Below are 18,171 nucleotides of genomic sequence, written 5' to 3'. Positions count from 1 at the left end.
GGCAGGGGAATCAGAATCATTGACCACCACCTTGCTCACATCAAACCTTTCCTTGTAGTGCAGCTGTATATTAAACAAAATGACAGGCGGTATTATCCATGATTACCAGGTAAATGAGCAGCACCACCTGCACCGGCAATAATAACTTGAACCCCCCTGAGATGTGCTTTTTGAGCATACTCAAACATTCTTTCCGGTGTTCTATGTGCAGAAACAACAGTCAACTGCATACCAGTTACCAGATCAAGATGATAAGACACTTGAAAAAATTGGGTCTAGTTAGAGATATAATTCAACCAACAAGTTAGTATGTGGTCTCACTTCATAAGGCACATTAAAAGTTTCAAGTACTTCTGCGGCAGCTTTCATAACTGACAAATCTGAGTCTGATCCCATGATTATACCAACAGGTGGACCTGTCGCCCCACATTAGAGTTTAACACAACAAACTTACACAATGGCAAACCAAAAGAACCATGAGAAGGTATGAAAAGATTGTGCACTAAGTGCTTCATAATGTTTAGCATTCAAACCATAAAGAAAGACAGTATGAGATAGTAACACACCCAACTTCTCACGCTGAAAACCAGTATTTCTTTCTACTACCAGCTGTGAAACTCTGGAATCTTCACAAGACCAGCCATCTGGAGCTTCAATACCAATAATTTCCTTTATTCGACTCCTCACAACTGAAACTGATGGACCTACCACAGTTATGTGTCCCATCTTCCTCTGCTTCCTGATTTCTGTACAATTTAAAGAGTTGACCTCTCTCTCTCTCTCTCTCTCTCTCTCTCTCTCTCTCTCTCTCTGAGGTGTTTGGGATTGTTCTTGCTTGAGCTGCGGAGACATAGAGATAGCCTGCTTAGGCGCACAGAGAGCCAGACTCAGAGGCACATTACAGACTTCTTTAGTCCAGCCATCACTGCGCCAGATGGACCACAGCAGCAGCAGGACATGGATACCGCCCACACCTGATTGATCGTGCGATTGAGCTTGGGTGGTCCAGACGCCCACGACTACGGAGGAGGGCATCCCAGCATAGACGGAGGTTGCAGCGGCAGATTCGGATTATTCTTGCGAGGCATGCGGGACACCCAGTCAGGGTGCTGACCACAGAGGATATTGAGGAGATCCGCCAGTGTCCGATGCGGCACATATTATGAGATGGAGGTACCTCCATAGTGTACCTTCCAGTTCCAGTTTCATTTTCTAGGTGCCAGTAGTATCATCTTTATTTTTCATTTTCTGGGTTTTTTTTATCCAGACATTGTATCAGATCCACCATGATGTAACTTTTGGTCTCATAGGTCATTATGGCCTTTTGAAGACGTTCATATAACATTTCATTTCATTTCATTTCTCTCACCCGATCCACCCGAGTTCAAGTCCCACCGTTGGTCGTATATGCCCTCGTGTTACAATTTATAGAATGGATTTATAAAGGCCATGATCCACCCAAGTTCAAGTCCCACCGTTGGTCGTATATGCCCTCATGTTGCATTCTACTAACGTTAATACCTCTCTCTCTCTCTCTCTCATTAATCTTTTGCTTGTGCCTAAGTGCACCCCGAAGTGGATTGTAATGACTGTGAGGTACCAGTTTTTGGCCCCATATGCCTTCAAGTCATTCCGTGGACGTTAATATGACTTTCTTTCTTTCTTTCGTTCTCTCTCTCTCTCTCTCTCTCTCTCTCTCTCTCTCACACACACACACACACACACAAAATAGCATTTCTTTGTCGCAACAGCATTAGCGGATGCTTGAGGCGCCTTCCATTACAGATTGTGAACAGTTAGTACTTTTTTGGTCTCGTGAGCCATTTTGACCTTCCACAGATGTCAATGTCCAGCATACACAGGATTAGAGACCACTTCCATTGTTTTTTCAGAAAGGGGGTTGGTCCCCTTCGTGAAGTCACGGAGTATGTGAGACAGATGTGTTGCAATTTTCTTGCATGTGATATGTAGTCTCAGAATCAAACTTATGAGAGTCAAAGAAGGTGTAAGGACCACAGCCAAACACTCCTCAGAGTTTTTTTCTAGAATGTTGGTCAACACCTCGCTAAAGATTCAGATAACAAGGCAACCCCAACTAGAGCACATCTTGAGAGACCTCCAGCCAGGAGTATGAAGAATTAGAGAAACTATGTCCAATAGCTAAAGGATACCACACAGTGCCTGGGGAGGGCGGTTCATCTATCGACATAATCCATGGATTAAGGGCTCACCACCTCATCCCTCAAAAGATGAAGCTGTCAATCGCCTTTGTAACCTCATTTCCCTAACAAAGATTAAGCTTGCAGTCCTTGCAGAGGCAAAAATGGCTGGACCCCACTAGCACATCCTTGAGCTGTCACAGACAAAACCAAGATCATGATCTTTAACACTTCCTACCGGGTGCGACTTGCCAATCTTTCCTATATAAAGGAGCCCAGGTGGAGATTGTCTCATCCTATGTTTATCTTGAAGTAATCTTCCCTCACCCAATCTTTTCCATGAGACCACCCGCCAGGGCCCACCTTGCAAGAGGATATGCAGCTCTAGCCCATTTGGAGAGACAATAATTCTAGGCCCACACCTAAGAGCCTGCACCAAGTCTTGGCTCTTTGACACTTTGGTGCACCCTACAGCGACTGTAAAGCCCCAAGCTAAACACACAAGGTTAGAACATCACAGGTAAACTCACCTCCCAACCGTAGATTCTATCAAGAATCTCCCCCGAGCCAGGGGCTAAGGTTCCACTCCCCACAGACCAAGCCAGTCAACCCTAGCATCCCATACCACCAGAGCCTTTCCTAAGGGACCTTCGGCAAGACCGCCCCTAAACCACCATGTTGATGGCAGGAGTCTAGTCCAAGCACAAACCATCGGTCACAATAACCCACTAGTCACTTATATAGTGACTACTGCCGCTATAAGTAACAATCCAACTATAAATAGCCAATAACCATAGATTATCATTAATAATGAACTCTAGCCACCTGTAACCTGCCTGTGGCCTTCCCCTAATCTAAGGGCTCCCCAACCCTGACCAAATTAGGACCTGATCCTGAGGATTTATGTTAGGTACATAACAGCGACGTACAAAGTGCCCTCTTCTGGGTGCCAGATCTGGGAAAATTTGATTGGAGGGGAATAGAGAGACATCCCCCCTGGTCATAGATGCACTCTTTCAGACTATAACAAACATACGTTGTGTGTATACATTGGATGCAGACCGCCTTCCATGTCTGGCCCTTGAGTTCTCCATGTAACTTACACGAGAGGGACAGTGCATATCCTGGTACTCATGGGTGGCCAGCTAGTTTGAATAACCTGCCCAGTTCTACAGAGAGCATTTCCTACGAGTATCCGAGAATGAATTCACTGATACCTTCATGGATGTATTGTGACACTTTTGGTCTCATAGACCCTTTGGTCTTTTGTAGACATTAATACAACCTATTTACTTTATTTCTCTCTCTCCCCGCACAGATGATATTCTGCTAATTTCCTCTTCATCATGGGGTTCACCAACCATGATGAAGAGGCCTTCCATGGATACAAGGATCTGGAGGTTAACCTCAGCAAAAGTTCAAAACCAAGGTGATGATCTTTCGACCTCAAGGGTGGGGATGAGTAAGCATTTACTTGCACGCAAAGAGGAACCAGAAGATGAGGTGGGCATCTACGCATACCAGGATTTTCATCCCTGCCCACGCATGTTCGTGCCCAAGGTAGCTCAGGCTTGACAATGTTTCCAATGTCATTGTCAGGATCCACATACTATTTGACTCCATGATCTACCCAACTATGTATGGGGCTCCTTTCTGTGTGGCTGATCTTGACTAAAGGATTGGCCAAGATTGAGAGGATACAGTTTATGAAGTTCTCCAGGCTCATTAGGAGCATGCCTTGAGTGCCATATGAGATTATCTTTGCAGGGTCTTCAAAGCTCCACGCAATCTTCAAACAATCACCTGTATTCACAGAATTTGATCCTTGGCAGTTGATCATCTACCTAGATGGTTATATCTAGGGAGTACCCCTTGCTCATGCACACACTCTAGGTCTCTAATGGTGCAAAGTGAGTCTCCATCCATGTTATAGGAAGTGAAAGAAGAACAGGAAGAACGGAGAATATGGAGAGAGAGAGAGAGAGAGAGAGAGAGAGAGAGAGAGAGAGAGCAGAGGAATACTGCAGGGGATTGGCACAAATTGACCTAAATTGGGAGGATTATGAGTGTCATTGAGGCAATTCGCTGACAAAACTCAGGAGGATCTGGGAGTGAAACTTATGCAAAGAACAGGATGGAAAATGAAAAACAAATTCACCCAAAATTGGATGAACGGGTTTGCTTTGGAAATTGGAGGTTTTTGCCAGCATTTCAAAATGTTTTGATTGTTCTTCCATATGTGTGAGGAGTAAAAGTGATGCTCTCACAACTCATATGCAAGAAACACCCCATCCTCACAAGAGGGACTATAGAAGCACATGGATGCGCTACAGGACTTCTGTTTGTAGAGGGGCTTGCCAGTTAACCTTGGGAAGACCAAGGTCATGGTCTTCTATACTTCCCCTAGTGTGAGGAAACATATAAAGATCACCTACGTGGGCAGCCCGGTGGAGGTAGCAAACTCATATGTCTACTCAGGGGTCATTTCTCCATGAGACAGGCATCACACGACAGATTTACTGGGGGATACGCTGCACTTGCCCTCCAAGAGAAACAGTGCCACTAGACACACTTCCAAGATCAGCGATGATGTATGCATCCCCATTCTGGGCACCAGGCTTATCAGCGGCAGATTGGCAGCGCATAGAGCGTCACAGGTTTCGATGCTATCCAGGTTGATGCGCAGCAAACCATCTGTCCCTCACAATATCATTCGAGCAGAGTTTGCTACAGCACCTATGGTGGTGAAGCCTTATTCTAGACGGTCACGACGGTCACATACATACACAGGATACTAGCCATGGTTTCGTCACGATTACCAACTAAGTCTTCTCGGGCGATAGCGGAGAGAGGGGTGCATCCACCCTGGTATGCTTCTGTCCTCACATGGTTCACCACACACGGACTACAGATGAGCCGACTACCCCCATTTCAGCATGACCCAAACTCCCCCTACACCAGGCTCACACAGGAACTGGGTGATTTGATATGACTTGCTATATTACACATTCGAGATACATGGATTACCCCAGGGGAGCCTCTACCACCCAAGATGCAGTACTATAGTGACCATTTTTTGAGGCTTACAAAGGATCGATTCATACAGAGGCCAGGGCCCAGGGTACCTGGATGTTTTCATGTCGCATGCCACCATGAGGACAGCACTTGGTCAACTCAGGGTCTCATCCCATAGGCTCGAGATTGAGGTTGGCAGAGCAGCAGGGATCCCTGGGGAGAGCAGACTCCGTAGATTATGCCATGGAGGAGTAGAGTCGGAGGAGCATTGCTTGGTGTATTATGAAATCAAGGGGAGATTCCACTGCGTATTTAGAGAGGGGTTTGGGCCATTATCTCAGGTTATGGAGGAGTATCCAGGTCAACGTTGTCTCCGACTCTTTCTGTTGGAGATCCGAATACTATTCAGAGATCCTCAACCCGAGCACCCATCTCAGTCTACCATCACCAGTTTTTTGCGCCCACAGGAGGAGGACTATATGGCAAGTATGTATTCTCAAGATATGGAAACAACCAACCATGCTGGATCCCATACCAAGATTACTTTATCAGGATAGCAGACGATTGATTTATTCTAATGCCTGGATACAGCCGGATGCATATGTCGCAAAATCTGTGGGGCAGCGCTGACAGGCTTCCTATTAGGCTCTACAGGGGAGGAGTTAGAGCTGACACCACCAGAACATCCAGAACGAAGTGTGCAATAGGCAAGACATGGAGATCAAGAAACATGCCACACTTTAATGCCCAGCTTTTTCTGAGATCAAAGGCACATTCAATGGCCTTCTGCAACACATTTGGTCCCCTTTACTTGATTGGCTTCTCTCTACAAAAAATGGAGACTGACAAGGACTTCAATACGACACCCTCAAAGATGAGAAATTCAATGAGAAACATCGGGGGATAAACAACCCACAGAAAGACACTGATCACTTGAAAAAAAATGAAATCGAAGAACCAAAGTTATTGAAGTCATCAAATATCCAACCTGGCTTTCCATACCAATGAACACTTGCACCTGGGACAGCAACAGCCTTTCTCATTTTTCTTTGAGCAATTGCGAAGCCTGCCTCCCCCTAAGTATATCAATTGCAAGTGAATACATTGTAGCTTTGAGAAAAAAGCCAAATCAGGACCACACCACACTGATATAAATATGGCCATTAAGCTTTCAGCATCACTCCAAAAGCATATTGAAAATGCCAAAGATACAAAGATCCAACAAAACATACTTATCAGTTTCAACTTTCATGCACCTCAGCAGGCAATAACAGTAAGAGCACAATTCAAAAAAGATTAAAAACCAAAAGAAAAGGCATCATCAGAACATGAAATCTATCAAAGATAACCGGCTTTCATAACGCAGATGGATAGAAGAACCACTCTAGGGTGTGAAATCGTCAAGTGATGCCTTATGACCTTCACTGGAATTGTGCACACATCCTATTATATCACGTTCCCACAATTGCTTGCATGAATTGTGTGTTAACAAATAATCTTCGAACACAACTATGATTTCTTATCATGGTCGGTTTCTTTAGAGAGGCAGGATCATTTGTCAAAAATCCATTCTCTTTTGAATCTATCGTTATTCAAATTCTCCGACAATTTATGTTTACATGGCAAGACATTGGATCATGCCAACATTTGTCTCCTTCTTTACATAGTGATTAAAGGGATGATACCTTCTGTTGGTTGTATGACAATTTCTATCCTATTTCGAGATGATCTTATGTGCTTTCACAGTATATACAAATGGAAGTTCATGTTATTTCCCAAACTTAACAAAAATCAAAGTGTGATCTCTCCTCACAAAGCTTCAAATCATCAAATCCATCATGCATAGCACAGAGTCATAAACATCATCAGCGCCCAAGAGTAGGTGCAGGGCCCAGGCCCATGCATAAAGATGTCACCTTGGTAGAGAATATTCACACAAACTATCAAACTAAGTCTCTGTCACTTCTGCACATATGAAGAGCGAAATCATCCATGATGAAGACGTGTGCACACACAATAGCTGGTAGGGCGAATTGCACCACTTTGATAGAAAAAATTAACACAAACCAGCTGACCCCAACTTGGATGAAGACTTCAAAAGAGATCTGCACGACAGCAGAACGATATACCAATGGGAAGTTCAAACGTTGACAAAAACCAAAGTGTGATTTTGAGTCCATGAGCGAAGAAGCACAGTGGCAAGACCCGAGAATGTACAACAGGAAACACTCTAGTCCGAGCAGTATGAACCAAGAAAGCATTGGCAGAACCAATGAGAAGGCGCCAGGTGTTGGCTGGGCATAGGCCCGCAATATAATATAAAGGGGTGTAACTAACCGGGGGTCAGGATCTTTTTCAATCTTTTGGTCTTTTGCATATCTTGAGTCTATTGAGCTGTAGCTTAACCTTTGAAATTGTAATCACTGATACATGAGCAATCAAGTGTGCCATTACTGTCAAAACCTTGTATCCAGCTCTTATAACAAGATCATACTTTCATGTGTCAACTGTGTCGTATACTTTCTTTTGTGCTTTCACCGAGTGAGTGAGTGAGTGAGTGAGTGAGTGAGCGAGCGAGCGAGCGAGCGAGAGTACAAGTACGTGATCTAGAAAGTGCACAATATGATCTTTGATGGAGAGTCTAGGCATGGCAACCTAGACTGCTACCTGTTTATATGGACCCAAGGCCCTTACTTGGCTATGAGATGTCGCACCAAGAGTAGGAAGATAGACGTGAGAATTCAACACACTGAGTTCTGAGCACAAGACCAATTTTGAGCTTCTACAATACGCTAAGCATGATGTTTTTAACTCTGAAAACCACTCCTCGGGCTTTCATTTGTGGACCGTCCTCAGTGTAACTCTGCAGGCTTTGATTTCCAACTGCAAATGTCAACAGAGGTTTTTACACCCCCATAACACGTTGCTGAAGCCAGAGCACAGGAGAGGCTAGAAACTGAAAATTAGGGTTTACATATTAATGTGTACAGAGTGACGAGATTAGGGTTTCATGCAAATATTAGGCTAACAGAGGCTAAACTTTGCATTAGAGTACTAGAAATGAGAGATTAAACAAGACAACAACAAGGATTAATGCTAAAAAAGTATTGGTATCGCAGTCGTGCTTCAGCCGGAACCTCAGGAAGGTGGTTCCAAAGTGAAAATCGGGTACCAAAAAACGTTAACAGTTCAACCAAGAGGACATACGAACGCTCTACAGTTGGGAGCCACTCTCAGACTATAAAATAGTAAGACCTTACATTCTAGACTAGAAGGTACTAATTTTTATCTTTCGGTAATAATAAGTTTGCTGTATTGATCTCAAATTGTACATGGCGTTACGTTTCAGTTGACCAACAAACATAATGGCCTACTAGCACATTAAGTAGAACCCCTAGGAGGAGAAAACCCTATGAGGTGGGCTGGAAAGGGGGAGGGGCTGGGATCCTTATGACAAGACCCCTACCCAATAAGCTCCACCTTGCTGATATAGCCCTTCCGCAGTCCCAAGATGAAAGACTCTTGAAAGAAGACAGAGCTGAACGTCAAAGGCAGCAAGTAGAGGAAGAGAAGTTTAAGCTAGAGGCAGCAGAAAAAAGGAAGCTCACAGGGGAAGAAGGAAGAGAGGCTCAAGAAGAAAGGAAGCAAAGATGCAAAGATGCAAAGACGCAGAAGACTTTGGCTCATGCAGAAGAAGATGGGCAACGCCAACAGTTAGGGGCAGAAGAAGATCGCAACAAGTGGCACCCTAAAGATGCCAAGAAACGAGAGAGAGCCAACCAAGCCCTTCTAAGAAAATACAACTTGTGTGTTAACACAAAACGCACGACCTTCAGAAAACAAGAATTCAGCAAGAAGAGATGGAGAATAATTTCAAATTACTAATGCAAACCAATGTTACAACGGATGGCAACTGCCTCCCCCCGTGCACTCCTGTCAGGGAGCTTAGATGGCGATCCGAAGACATTGAAACGAAGGATTGTATGCACTGTGAAAGAAGGGTGCACAGAGCAGTGAAGGTAGATCTCAAAACTGATAAACTCAATATGATGGAAGCTACCAAACGTGTCTATGTATAGTAAGTACACAAGGGTGGTCATATGCTATGTCAGCCACACTACGTTAAGTACAACTGGAGCCAACCACCCACATGATACATCACTCGATTAGGATAATAATAAGCAAAACAATAGACCAAAAAAATATGGACGCAAGTTTAAGCGCTATTATGGCCCTTTAACTAAAAGATATGTTATTCCAAATTCACAAAAAGGAGCACAGCTCCCAGACCCATCCAAGTTCATTTGGGCGCTTATTTGGGGCCCACAACCCAAGGACAAGGTAACCTGGAAAGAACTCTCTCTACCCTTAGTGCAGTCCGATATGGGTATATCAGTGATATTTCCAGGTAATGAAGACTTAAAAGAAATCCAAGGTACCAAAGGCACACATTTATTTGGATGGCAACATGGTGGCGCTGGTTTGAGCAGGAACAAACAGACAACCTCCGTGGTGTGATCTACACTTGGAAGCCAGTCTCCACACACGCTATCATTTTGTTCAAAGCAAGGTTACCCTCCAATGCATCCTTTAGGAGATGGACCTTCCACTCCTTTCAACTGCAGTAGCATCACCTTAAGTACATTATAGCACTACTCTTTCAAAGTTTTAGGTAGGACATCTGGTCCACACACAAAGAGGAAAGTAACACTTACTGAACACGAATTTAACATGGCAGAAAGGTATAAATCACCTCATTTTAAACCCATATGCAATAAATGTTCGAGGTCTGACATTTTACATGAACTTCATGTTTGAATGTCTTGTTTTTTTAATCTACTATCTCTATGTCTATGGAAGGAAGCTGATTCTCCAATAACTAAATATTGTGTGTGCAGATTGTGTGTGCAGAAAAGATTGACATTTCACACACAATTCAACTTTGTGTAGTATTATGAGACAATTTGCTTAGACCTTATAAATTCAAAAGGCAATATTCTCACATCTGTAGTTATCATTATTCCATCGAAGAGGAAAAAACCCATTCTCAAAAAGATCATACCTCAACTATTAAAGCCAAACACAACTATACGTCAACTTTTAAAGCCAGACACATAGCTATACTTCTTAAAACCATTGAAGACTCAGCCATAAGGGTAGAACCAAGGATGAAGTTTTTACATACAAGCTAAAACAATTGTAGATAATGGAGAGCAGTAAAGGTTAAGCATACATCATCTTCCCCTAGAACATTGTACATTATTGCTGCTGAAACTTTCATGGTTGAGTCCCCTAATGGAAGTCCCAAGACAGCTCGCAGATGCTGCTCAAACTGAGAAGTATAGCATGCCTCAATAGTATAATGTCCACTGTTATGTGGTCGTGGAGCAACTTCGTTTAGCAAAACCTGGACACAACTTTTGTAAGCTCTCTCTCTCTCTCTCTCTCTCTCTCTCTCTCTCTCTCTCTCCTAGTAGTAGAGCTCCATCCCCTCCCCCACTCATTGTACTTATTGCGCACCCAGATTCAGCTTTTTAGTTCAGTACTTTTTCATTTTGTTGGGATGACATAGGATACGCCACACAAGTACACTGATTTGTCTCATAGGCCGAGTTTGGTCTTTTGGAAGACGCTAATAAAATCTTTCTTTCTTTCTTTCTTTCTCTCTCTCAGCGGTTATCTATTTCATTTCATTTTTCATTTTCCATGATGTTTATGACATGGACACATTGTTTTCACAGGTTGTCTCATAGGCCCATTGGGTCTCTAGTAGACGTTAATCTCTCTCTCTCTCTCTCTCTCTCTCTCTCTCTCTCTCTCTCTCTCCACACACACACGCACACGCACACGAAAATCTAGGTGCATTTGTATAGAACCTTTGGTCTTTTGTAGACAATAATCTCTCTCTCTCTCTCTCTCTCTCTCTCTCTCTCTCTCTCTCTCTCTCAATTTCTCTCTCTCTCTCTCCTCGAGCCCCTCCTCAAACACTAACATTGTTCTTATCTACACTAACACTCTCTCTCCTTCAATATGAGATTAACCTCACATTTGGACCAGTATTAACTAGGGTTAAAATAACCCATGGTTAAGAGATAAGCTGGCCCGTCATTAGGGTTAGGGCTTAGCCGGCCGTTGGGGCCGATAGGACCCGCCCATAGGGCTAAGAGACAGCAAGGATGAGGTTTGACTTGGCTTCGAAAGTTAGCCAAGGGCTATTTATGGCTAAAAGCTTAATTATAGAGCAAAGGGCCAATTATGGCACGGTTATTACTATATAAGTGAGTTTGGGCTCACTTATGATGAGAGGAGAATCCCTCACGGTGGAGGAGCTTTACCTAGACAAGCAGGACCTCAAGGCCAGAGTAGCTACAGGCGGGTAGACACACTGGTGGTATGGTTGTCGGGCTTGGTTGGTTCACGGCAATTTGACCTCATGCTTGGGGCTAGCTTTGGAACAGAGCCTATGGCTGAGTGGTGAGTCGCTAGCCACAATCTATCGCGGTCATCAATGTCGATTCAATGCGGGTTACTTCTAACCCTATTAGAGTTTCCAGGTATGTGGTCCTTACAGGTTCGGTCCACTGTCCTAGACCATTGACTTTCCCTATCAAGACAGCCTAAGACTTTACCTCATGGAGCTCAATAGGCACCGAGAAGTCACTCTTCCCAGCCTGGGACACCTTGCAGAAGCAGACCATCACTAGCTTCTTCCAAACACAGGATGGCAGCACCAAGCAGTGATCTAGAGAGATACATGTGCCCACAGATCCACCCCAGAGGTCTAACTGCCCCGGCCCACTGGAGTCACCATAGACCGCACCCACCAGCTATAGTGCACCCAATGTCCATGGACCCAAGTCCATGACAGCTCTCCACACGGCAGCTCCAGATTGGGGAGATTCTAAAGCAACATGGAGTTACCACCCCACTCAGGATGGACTTGGCGAGTTTCTCGGCAGTCATAGACTATTCATCCTAGATAAGAGGATGATGATGTGACATCCACATGAGCCCTCCTATTCTTGTACCAACTTGGAGATGTATCGTCCACGTAATTTTACATGTACTCACATGCTCACCATAGTGCACACCATGCTCATGCTGATGATGATGATGATGAGATGGACATACAGCTAGTCTATCCTTTTGTAAGAATTTTTTCCAGTTTTGTTATCTTTTTCCATGGCCCAATACCACATGGAACTCTTGTACCACTTCTGATCTCATAGACCCTAAGGCATAGTCACAGGGGACGGAAGGGACGGGAGCTTGGGACGCGGGGACGCAGTAGCAACAGGGATGGTCGGACGACCCCTGGAGGCGTCCCTCACAAGGGACGGGAGACGGGGACGGCTACTGGCCGGGGACAGTGTGGGGGATGGACCTATGGGAGGGCGGCAAAGAGCTGCTGCGCCCTGCAGCGGTCTTTTTTTTGACCGTTTTCTGGTCATTTCTGGCCATTTGGCAACGCCTTCTCCTCTTGCCACTTGGGCCTTAGCCTTCGAGGCTTGGGTCCTTGGCCCTTTGCCTATCTATATAAGAACAAGCACACACACACACCCCTTTAAGCAACTTTCAAGTTTCAAGTCTCTTGAGTCTTGAATCTTTGGCACTTTGCTCATTGCTCAAGCCTCAAGCTTCAAGCGGCAAGCCACACTCTATGAGTCTATTGACTGGTCTCTTGTATCTACTCTGTGTAGTCTCTCTCCCTCAAGCTTCTTCCAACTTCCAAGTTCCAAGCCTCTCACACAAGGCTCAAGCCTCAACCACTCTAGAGTCTAGTCTCTACTCTCTTAGCTCTACTATCTAGTCTCTACTCTCTAGACTCTCTCCATCAAGCCTCTTCCAACTTCCAAGTCTCTCTAGTCTCTAGTCTCTCTCCCTCTCCCGAGAGGAGTTACCTCAGACCGAGCCTCTGCACTCCAGCGTGCCCCACGCCCTTGACCCTCCTATCAACCACGATCACCTCATCAGCTCCAGATCTAGGACATGCTCCACAGCCATCGAGCTACCTTTCCACGTGACATAGCTCAGGGAGACCTCTCGGCCATACTCGTCAACCCCATGCTTGACATTTTGGAGAGTGGTATACCATCTACTCGAAGCTGAGGTTGCTCCCATGTTCTTATGTTCTCAATATTCCATGACGAGTTTCCATGGACAGTTTTGTATCACCCCAGTGAGATAGCTATATTTATGTTTTCATTCTGTTTTATTTTCCATTCCATGATGAGATATGCCATGGACATTGTTGTATCACTTTGGTCTCATAGGCTGTCACCAGGAGGTGAAACTTTTTGCAGTTGTTTTCCTTATTTACATTTTTTTTATAAATATATATTTTTCTTTTCTTTCTCTTTGGTTGCTGTTGCTTTCCCCCGGGATCTCTTGGAAGGGCTTGGGCCATTGCAATGTCAGAATGGGTCAGCCAGTGGGACTTTGGACCAATGGTTGGCTAAGCCTGAGAATTGCACTGAAAGATGAAGGACAGTGTCCAGGACATGGGCACTGAAAGATGAATGACAGTGTCCAGGACATGGCCACTGAATGAGGGCATAGGCCAGTTTACACTAGTAAGTGGCCGCTACCGAAATGTGAATGTATCTTGAATTCTAAGCAAATTTTGAAGTGACCATAGCGGTCAAAGTTGGTCAGGAGACCAGAAGGAATGCAGATGACAACATCCCTAAAATCTAGGGAACTGCTATTTTTGGCAGTGTCGGAATTGAAAAGTGTTCGCGTCAGTTTGTGCGGAATTTCAAGGGGACCAAAAGCTGACAAAGGACTGTTGTGAGGATGTGAACCAGTCAGAAGATTTTTAGCCTGGAAGATTGCATGTGGAAAAGGCTTAAAAATGTGCCAAGTGTCAAATTTTGGTGCATTTTCCTCATTGAGAAGAGGGAAGCGTGGGAATTTGGGAAGAAGAGGCTCATTTGCAGCCATCGTGTGGTTTTGTTGCAGAAAAACCAGCATTTGTGGTGCACTCCCTTGCCCTACAACTCATGAATTGAGGGTTGAGCTTGCTCCCCACAGCCTCTCTCTCTCTTTCTCTCTCTTGCAGACTATTGAAATGCTCTCATCAGATAAAATCAGGTACAGTTGTGTGAATTTCATGCTTTATATGCAAAGGTTAGTTGCCTCCTTGAACAGGAACAGGTGTAGTTGGTTCCTACACCAAAGCAGGGACGGAAGAGGGTAATAACCTCTTCAATACAATGCTGTTTCAGCACTGTTTAGGTGCTGTTTTTGGGCTGTTATGTTGCCCGGTTGATGCCAAAATGCAATAGGACCTTGCTTTAGTCCTCCAGGACAGTACAAGGGTTATTTTGGGCTGAAAACAGAGCTGAAAACAGGTCTGTGCAGAAAATTACAGCAAGCTGAATTGTGATGTTTTGGACTCCATTGGGTAGCCTGATGCCTATGGAAGTGAGCCTGTCAATTGGGACTCATTCTGAGATGTTATGGAACAGTTTTAGTGCAGTTATGCTGGCAAATTTCTCCCAGAATTTATAAAACTCAGCTGATGTAAGTAGAGTGCTTTGTTGCACTTGTGCTTTGTAATTTCCAGCCTTTTAACAATAAAGAAATACCGCAAGGGGCGCCGGACGTCGGGGCCAATGTGTTGTTGAGCGAGGGAGCGAGGATTCTGTGATTGTGTGTCTGAGTAAGTCCAGGTTATTTGTGAATGAATTACCGCTTTATGTGTCCATAGACCGGTTTTATGGTTCCATTGCCGGGATAGGGTCCTCTTTTCTGCAAGAGCCCGGACACGGATTGGATTGGGTGAACAGGAGATATAGGTGTGCAGCCCGGATTTCAAACTTATTTTAGTCCAGCTTTGGGGCCCGCAGCACTTGTCAGTGTGGCTGAATTTTCTCAACCTAGTGGACAAAGAGCAATAAGGACTGATGCAGAAAAGGTGCAAAAGGATTACAAAGAAGGAGGTCAAGCAGTAAAGTTTGAGACTTTCAGTGGGATGCAGGACAAATTGAAAGCGTTGACTTTTATTCAGCAGTTTGATGCAACATACACTGGGGGTAACTTTACAAAGTCTTCAAAGGTGCGGAAGGCTGCTACTTTCTTGAAAGGTAATGCATTGCAGTGGTGGACCTCACTGTTGATGCAAGGACAAGCACCTGCTACATGGGTTCAGTTTAAGCAGCAGTTCTCTTTTGCCTGGCTTACAAATACTTTTGAAGTAGATGTTATGACAGCATGGCACAAACTTGATGCAGCCAACTGTGTAAATTTGGAAGAGTATAATAAGAAGTTTTGGGATGCACTCTTGCCAGTAACTTCCTACAGGACAGTGCCATTGTCAGAGCAAATAGAGAAGTATTGCTGTGGTTTGCCCAAAGAAATTAGGGATTATTGCATTAAGACCAATGTTTCTAATATGACTCAGCTCATTGAGAATGCAAACATGGCTAATGCATTGCTACAGGGAGGTTCACGTGGCTTTAAGAGCACAGTGAATAAGGAACCTCAGGGCAAACAGGAACCACTTGTGAAGAGGGATTTCCCACCTAGACCATTCTATAGAAAGAAGCCATTTGAGAAGAAGACTTGGCAGTCACAACCTCAGAAAAGTGTTGGTCAAGGCAAAGGACAGAAGAGGCCACTCTATGGCAAGTCATTTGAAGAGAGAAAGGCATTGATGCAAGCTGGGAAATGTTTCATCTGTGAACAGAAAGGGCATATGGCTGCAAAATGTCCACAACAGCTAGCAAAAGATGTCGAGGATAAAGAAGGGCCATTCAAGAAGAAGACAATGCCGAGTGCAGGATTGGTACCTGACATGGTTGGTGACCAGCCATGTGATAATGCTACAGAATTGTGCAGAGCATTGGGTAAAATCAGAGATGCTACAGTGCTGATTTTCTTTGACCCTGGTGCTCGAGCCAACTTTATTTCACCGGCATTGGCAGCCAAGTTGGGAATTCGCGCTGAAGAGATGGGACCAGTTGGACAGGCTGATTTGGCATGCCCTAGGCATTCAGTTCCTGTCACTCCTATACTTGGCAAACTTCGCATGCATATACAGAGTTATGTGGACACAAAGGAGTTTTTTATCATGCCCTTGGAAGGATGTGATGTCCTGTTGGGAATTCCATGGTGTCATAGGAAACATGCAGTGTTGGATGCTTTCAACAGGAAAATCACAATTGTACATAGGGACAAGACTCATGTTTTGGATGTGAAGCTGAAAGGAGAGTCTGTCCCAGTTATTTCTGCTTCTGCTATAACTTCAGTAATGAAAAATCATCTTTCTGCGTACTTGGTTTTTGCAAAGCAAATGAATGAAGTTGAAACTGGTTTGTCTACACTAGACGAAGGTAGAAAAGCTTTCTTGGATATGTTCAAAGATTGTTTTTCAGAATCTTTACCAGGAGAGTTACCCCCTGAGAGGCCAGAGGATCATGCCATAGATCTTATTCCAGGGTCTAGTCCGCCCAATAGGCCACCGTACAGGGTTAGTGCAGCCCAGCAGAAAGAGATTATGACACAGGTCAATGAGCTTTTAGAGAAGGGACTAATTCAGCCCAGTAGTTCCCCGTTTTGTTCACCTGTGTTACTAGTACAAAAGAAAGACGGTTCATGGCGGATGTGTATTGACTACAGAGCCTTGAACAAGAACACGATCAAGAATAGATTTCTGATTCCGCGCATAGATGATATTCTTGACCGTTTGCAAGGAGCAGAAATGTTTAGCAGGATAGATTTGAAGAGTAGGTACCAGCAGATTAGAATCAGACCCGAGGATGTGCACAAGACCGCATTTCGCACTACATTTGGTCTCTATGAGTTCTTAGTCATGCCTTTTGGATTGACAAATGCTCCTGCCACATTTAACAGAATGATGGACAGAATTTTCCGTCCTTACAGAAGCTTTGTGGGCACATTCTTTGATGACATGATAGTCTATTCAAAGAGTGAAGAGGAGCACAGAGACCATCTGACAGCAGTCTTTAATGAGCTGAAACACAACATATTGCTCATTAATGGCAAGAACAGTGAATTCTTTCTGAAAGAAATTCACTTCCTTGGGCACATTGTATCAAAGGATGGTGTCACAATGGATCCTGCTAAGATTGAAGCAATCGTTTCATGGCCAGATTTACAGACTGTGCATGATGTTCGCAGTTTTCTTGGCCTATGCTCTTACTACCGCAGATTTGTAAGGCATTTTGCAAAGATTGCTTCACCGTTACATGCGCTTGAAAAGAAGGTCATTAAATGACAATGGACAGATAAAGAGAAATCAGCATTTAGATGCCTGAAACAGAAAATGACTACAGATCCTGTGTTGACATTGCCAGATTTGTCTAAGTCATTTGTTGTGCAGTGTGATGCATGTGGGAATAGCATTGGTGCTGTCTTGATGCAGAATGGCCGAGTCGTGGCATATGAGAGTAGAATACTCTCTGACACTGAGAAGAACTATCAGATTTATGAGAAAGAGCTGCTAGCTATGATCCATGCACTTACCAGTTGGAAACACTATTTGCTTGGTGCTAATTTTGTTGTGCAAACAGATCATCAGACGCTCAGATACTTTCTCACACAGGCAAAGTTGTCAGAGAAACACATGCGCTGGGCAAATTTTCTGTCAATGTTCCATTTTCAGATAGTGCATGTGGAAGGCAAGAAGAATGTGGTTGCACATGCATTGTCTCGCAAACCACAAGTGTCAGCTGTTTCTATTTCTTATCACCAGGAATTGGATGATATGAAAGAGCAGTATGCCAGTGATGAAGATTTTTCCAGAATCTATGAGCACCTAATGAATAATCAACATCATGATCACTATGTTCTGAAAGACGGCTTTCTCATGATGCATGGAAAGCTATGTGTGACTAAGCAGTTAAGGCCGAAAGTAATGCTAGAAAGTCATGCTCCACCGTATGCTGGACATCGAGGCATTGATGCTACAGTGAAAGCGGTTGAGACTTTCTTTTATTGGCCAGCTTTGAGACGTGATCTTGATGCTTATGTC

General features: G+C 44.2%; 1 protein-coding gene across 1 annotated transcript in view; it reads right to left on the bottom strand.

The window, feature by feature from the left end:
* LOC147634648 (phosphoribosylaminoimidazole carboxylase, putative / AIR carboxylase) overlaps positions 1 to 18,171 on the bottom strand; it is a 75,998-nt gene that overhangs the window by 17,855 nt on the left and 39,972 nt on the right. Inside the window, exons 9-13 of the mRNA XM_086803781.1 lie at positions 10,408 to 10,581; positions 6,163 to 6,250; positions 567 to 746; positions 322 to 416; positions 107 to 224 (exon numbers count right to left, since the gene is read on the bottom strand). Of these exons, the coding sequence (XP_086659907.1) occupies positions 107 to 224; positions 322 to 416; positions 567 to 746; positions 6,163 to 6,250; positions 10,408 to 10,581 (655 nt within the window). The remainder of the gene's footprint in view (positions 1 to 106; positions 225 to 321; positions 417 to 566; positions 747 to 6,162; positions 6,251 to 10,407; positions 10,582 to 18,171) is intronic.

Source organism: Cibotium barometz, chromosome 10 (assembly GCF_041138505.1).
Source record: "Cibotium barometz isolate CiBa-2024 chromosome 10, ASM4113850v1, whole genome shotgun sequence".
Taxonomy (NCBI): Eukaryota; Viridiplantae; Streptophyta; class Polypodiopsida; order Cyatheales; family Cibotiaceae; genus Cibotium; species Cibotium barometz.
This window is presented reverse-complemented; position numbering and strand designations above follow the sequence as displayed.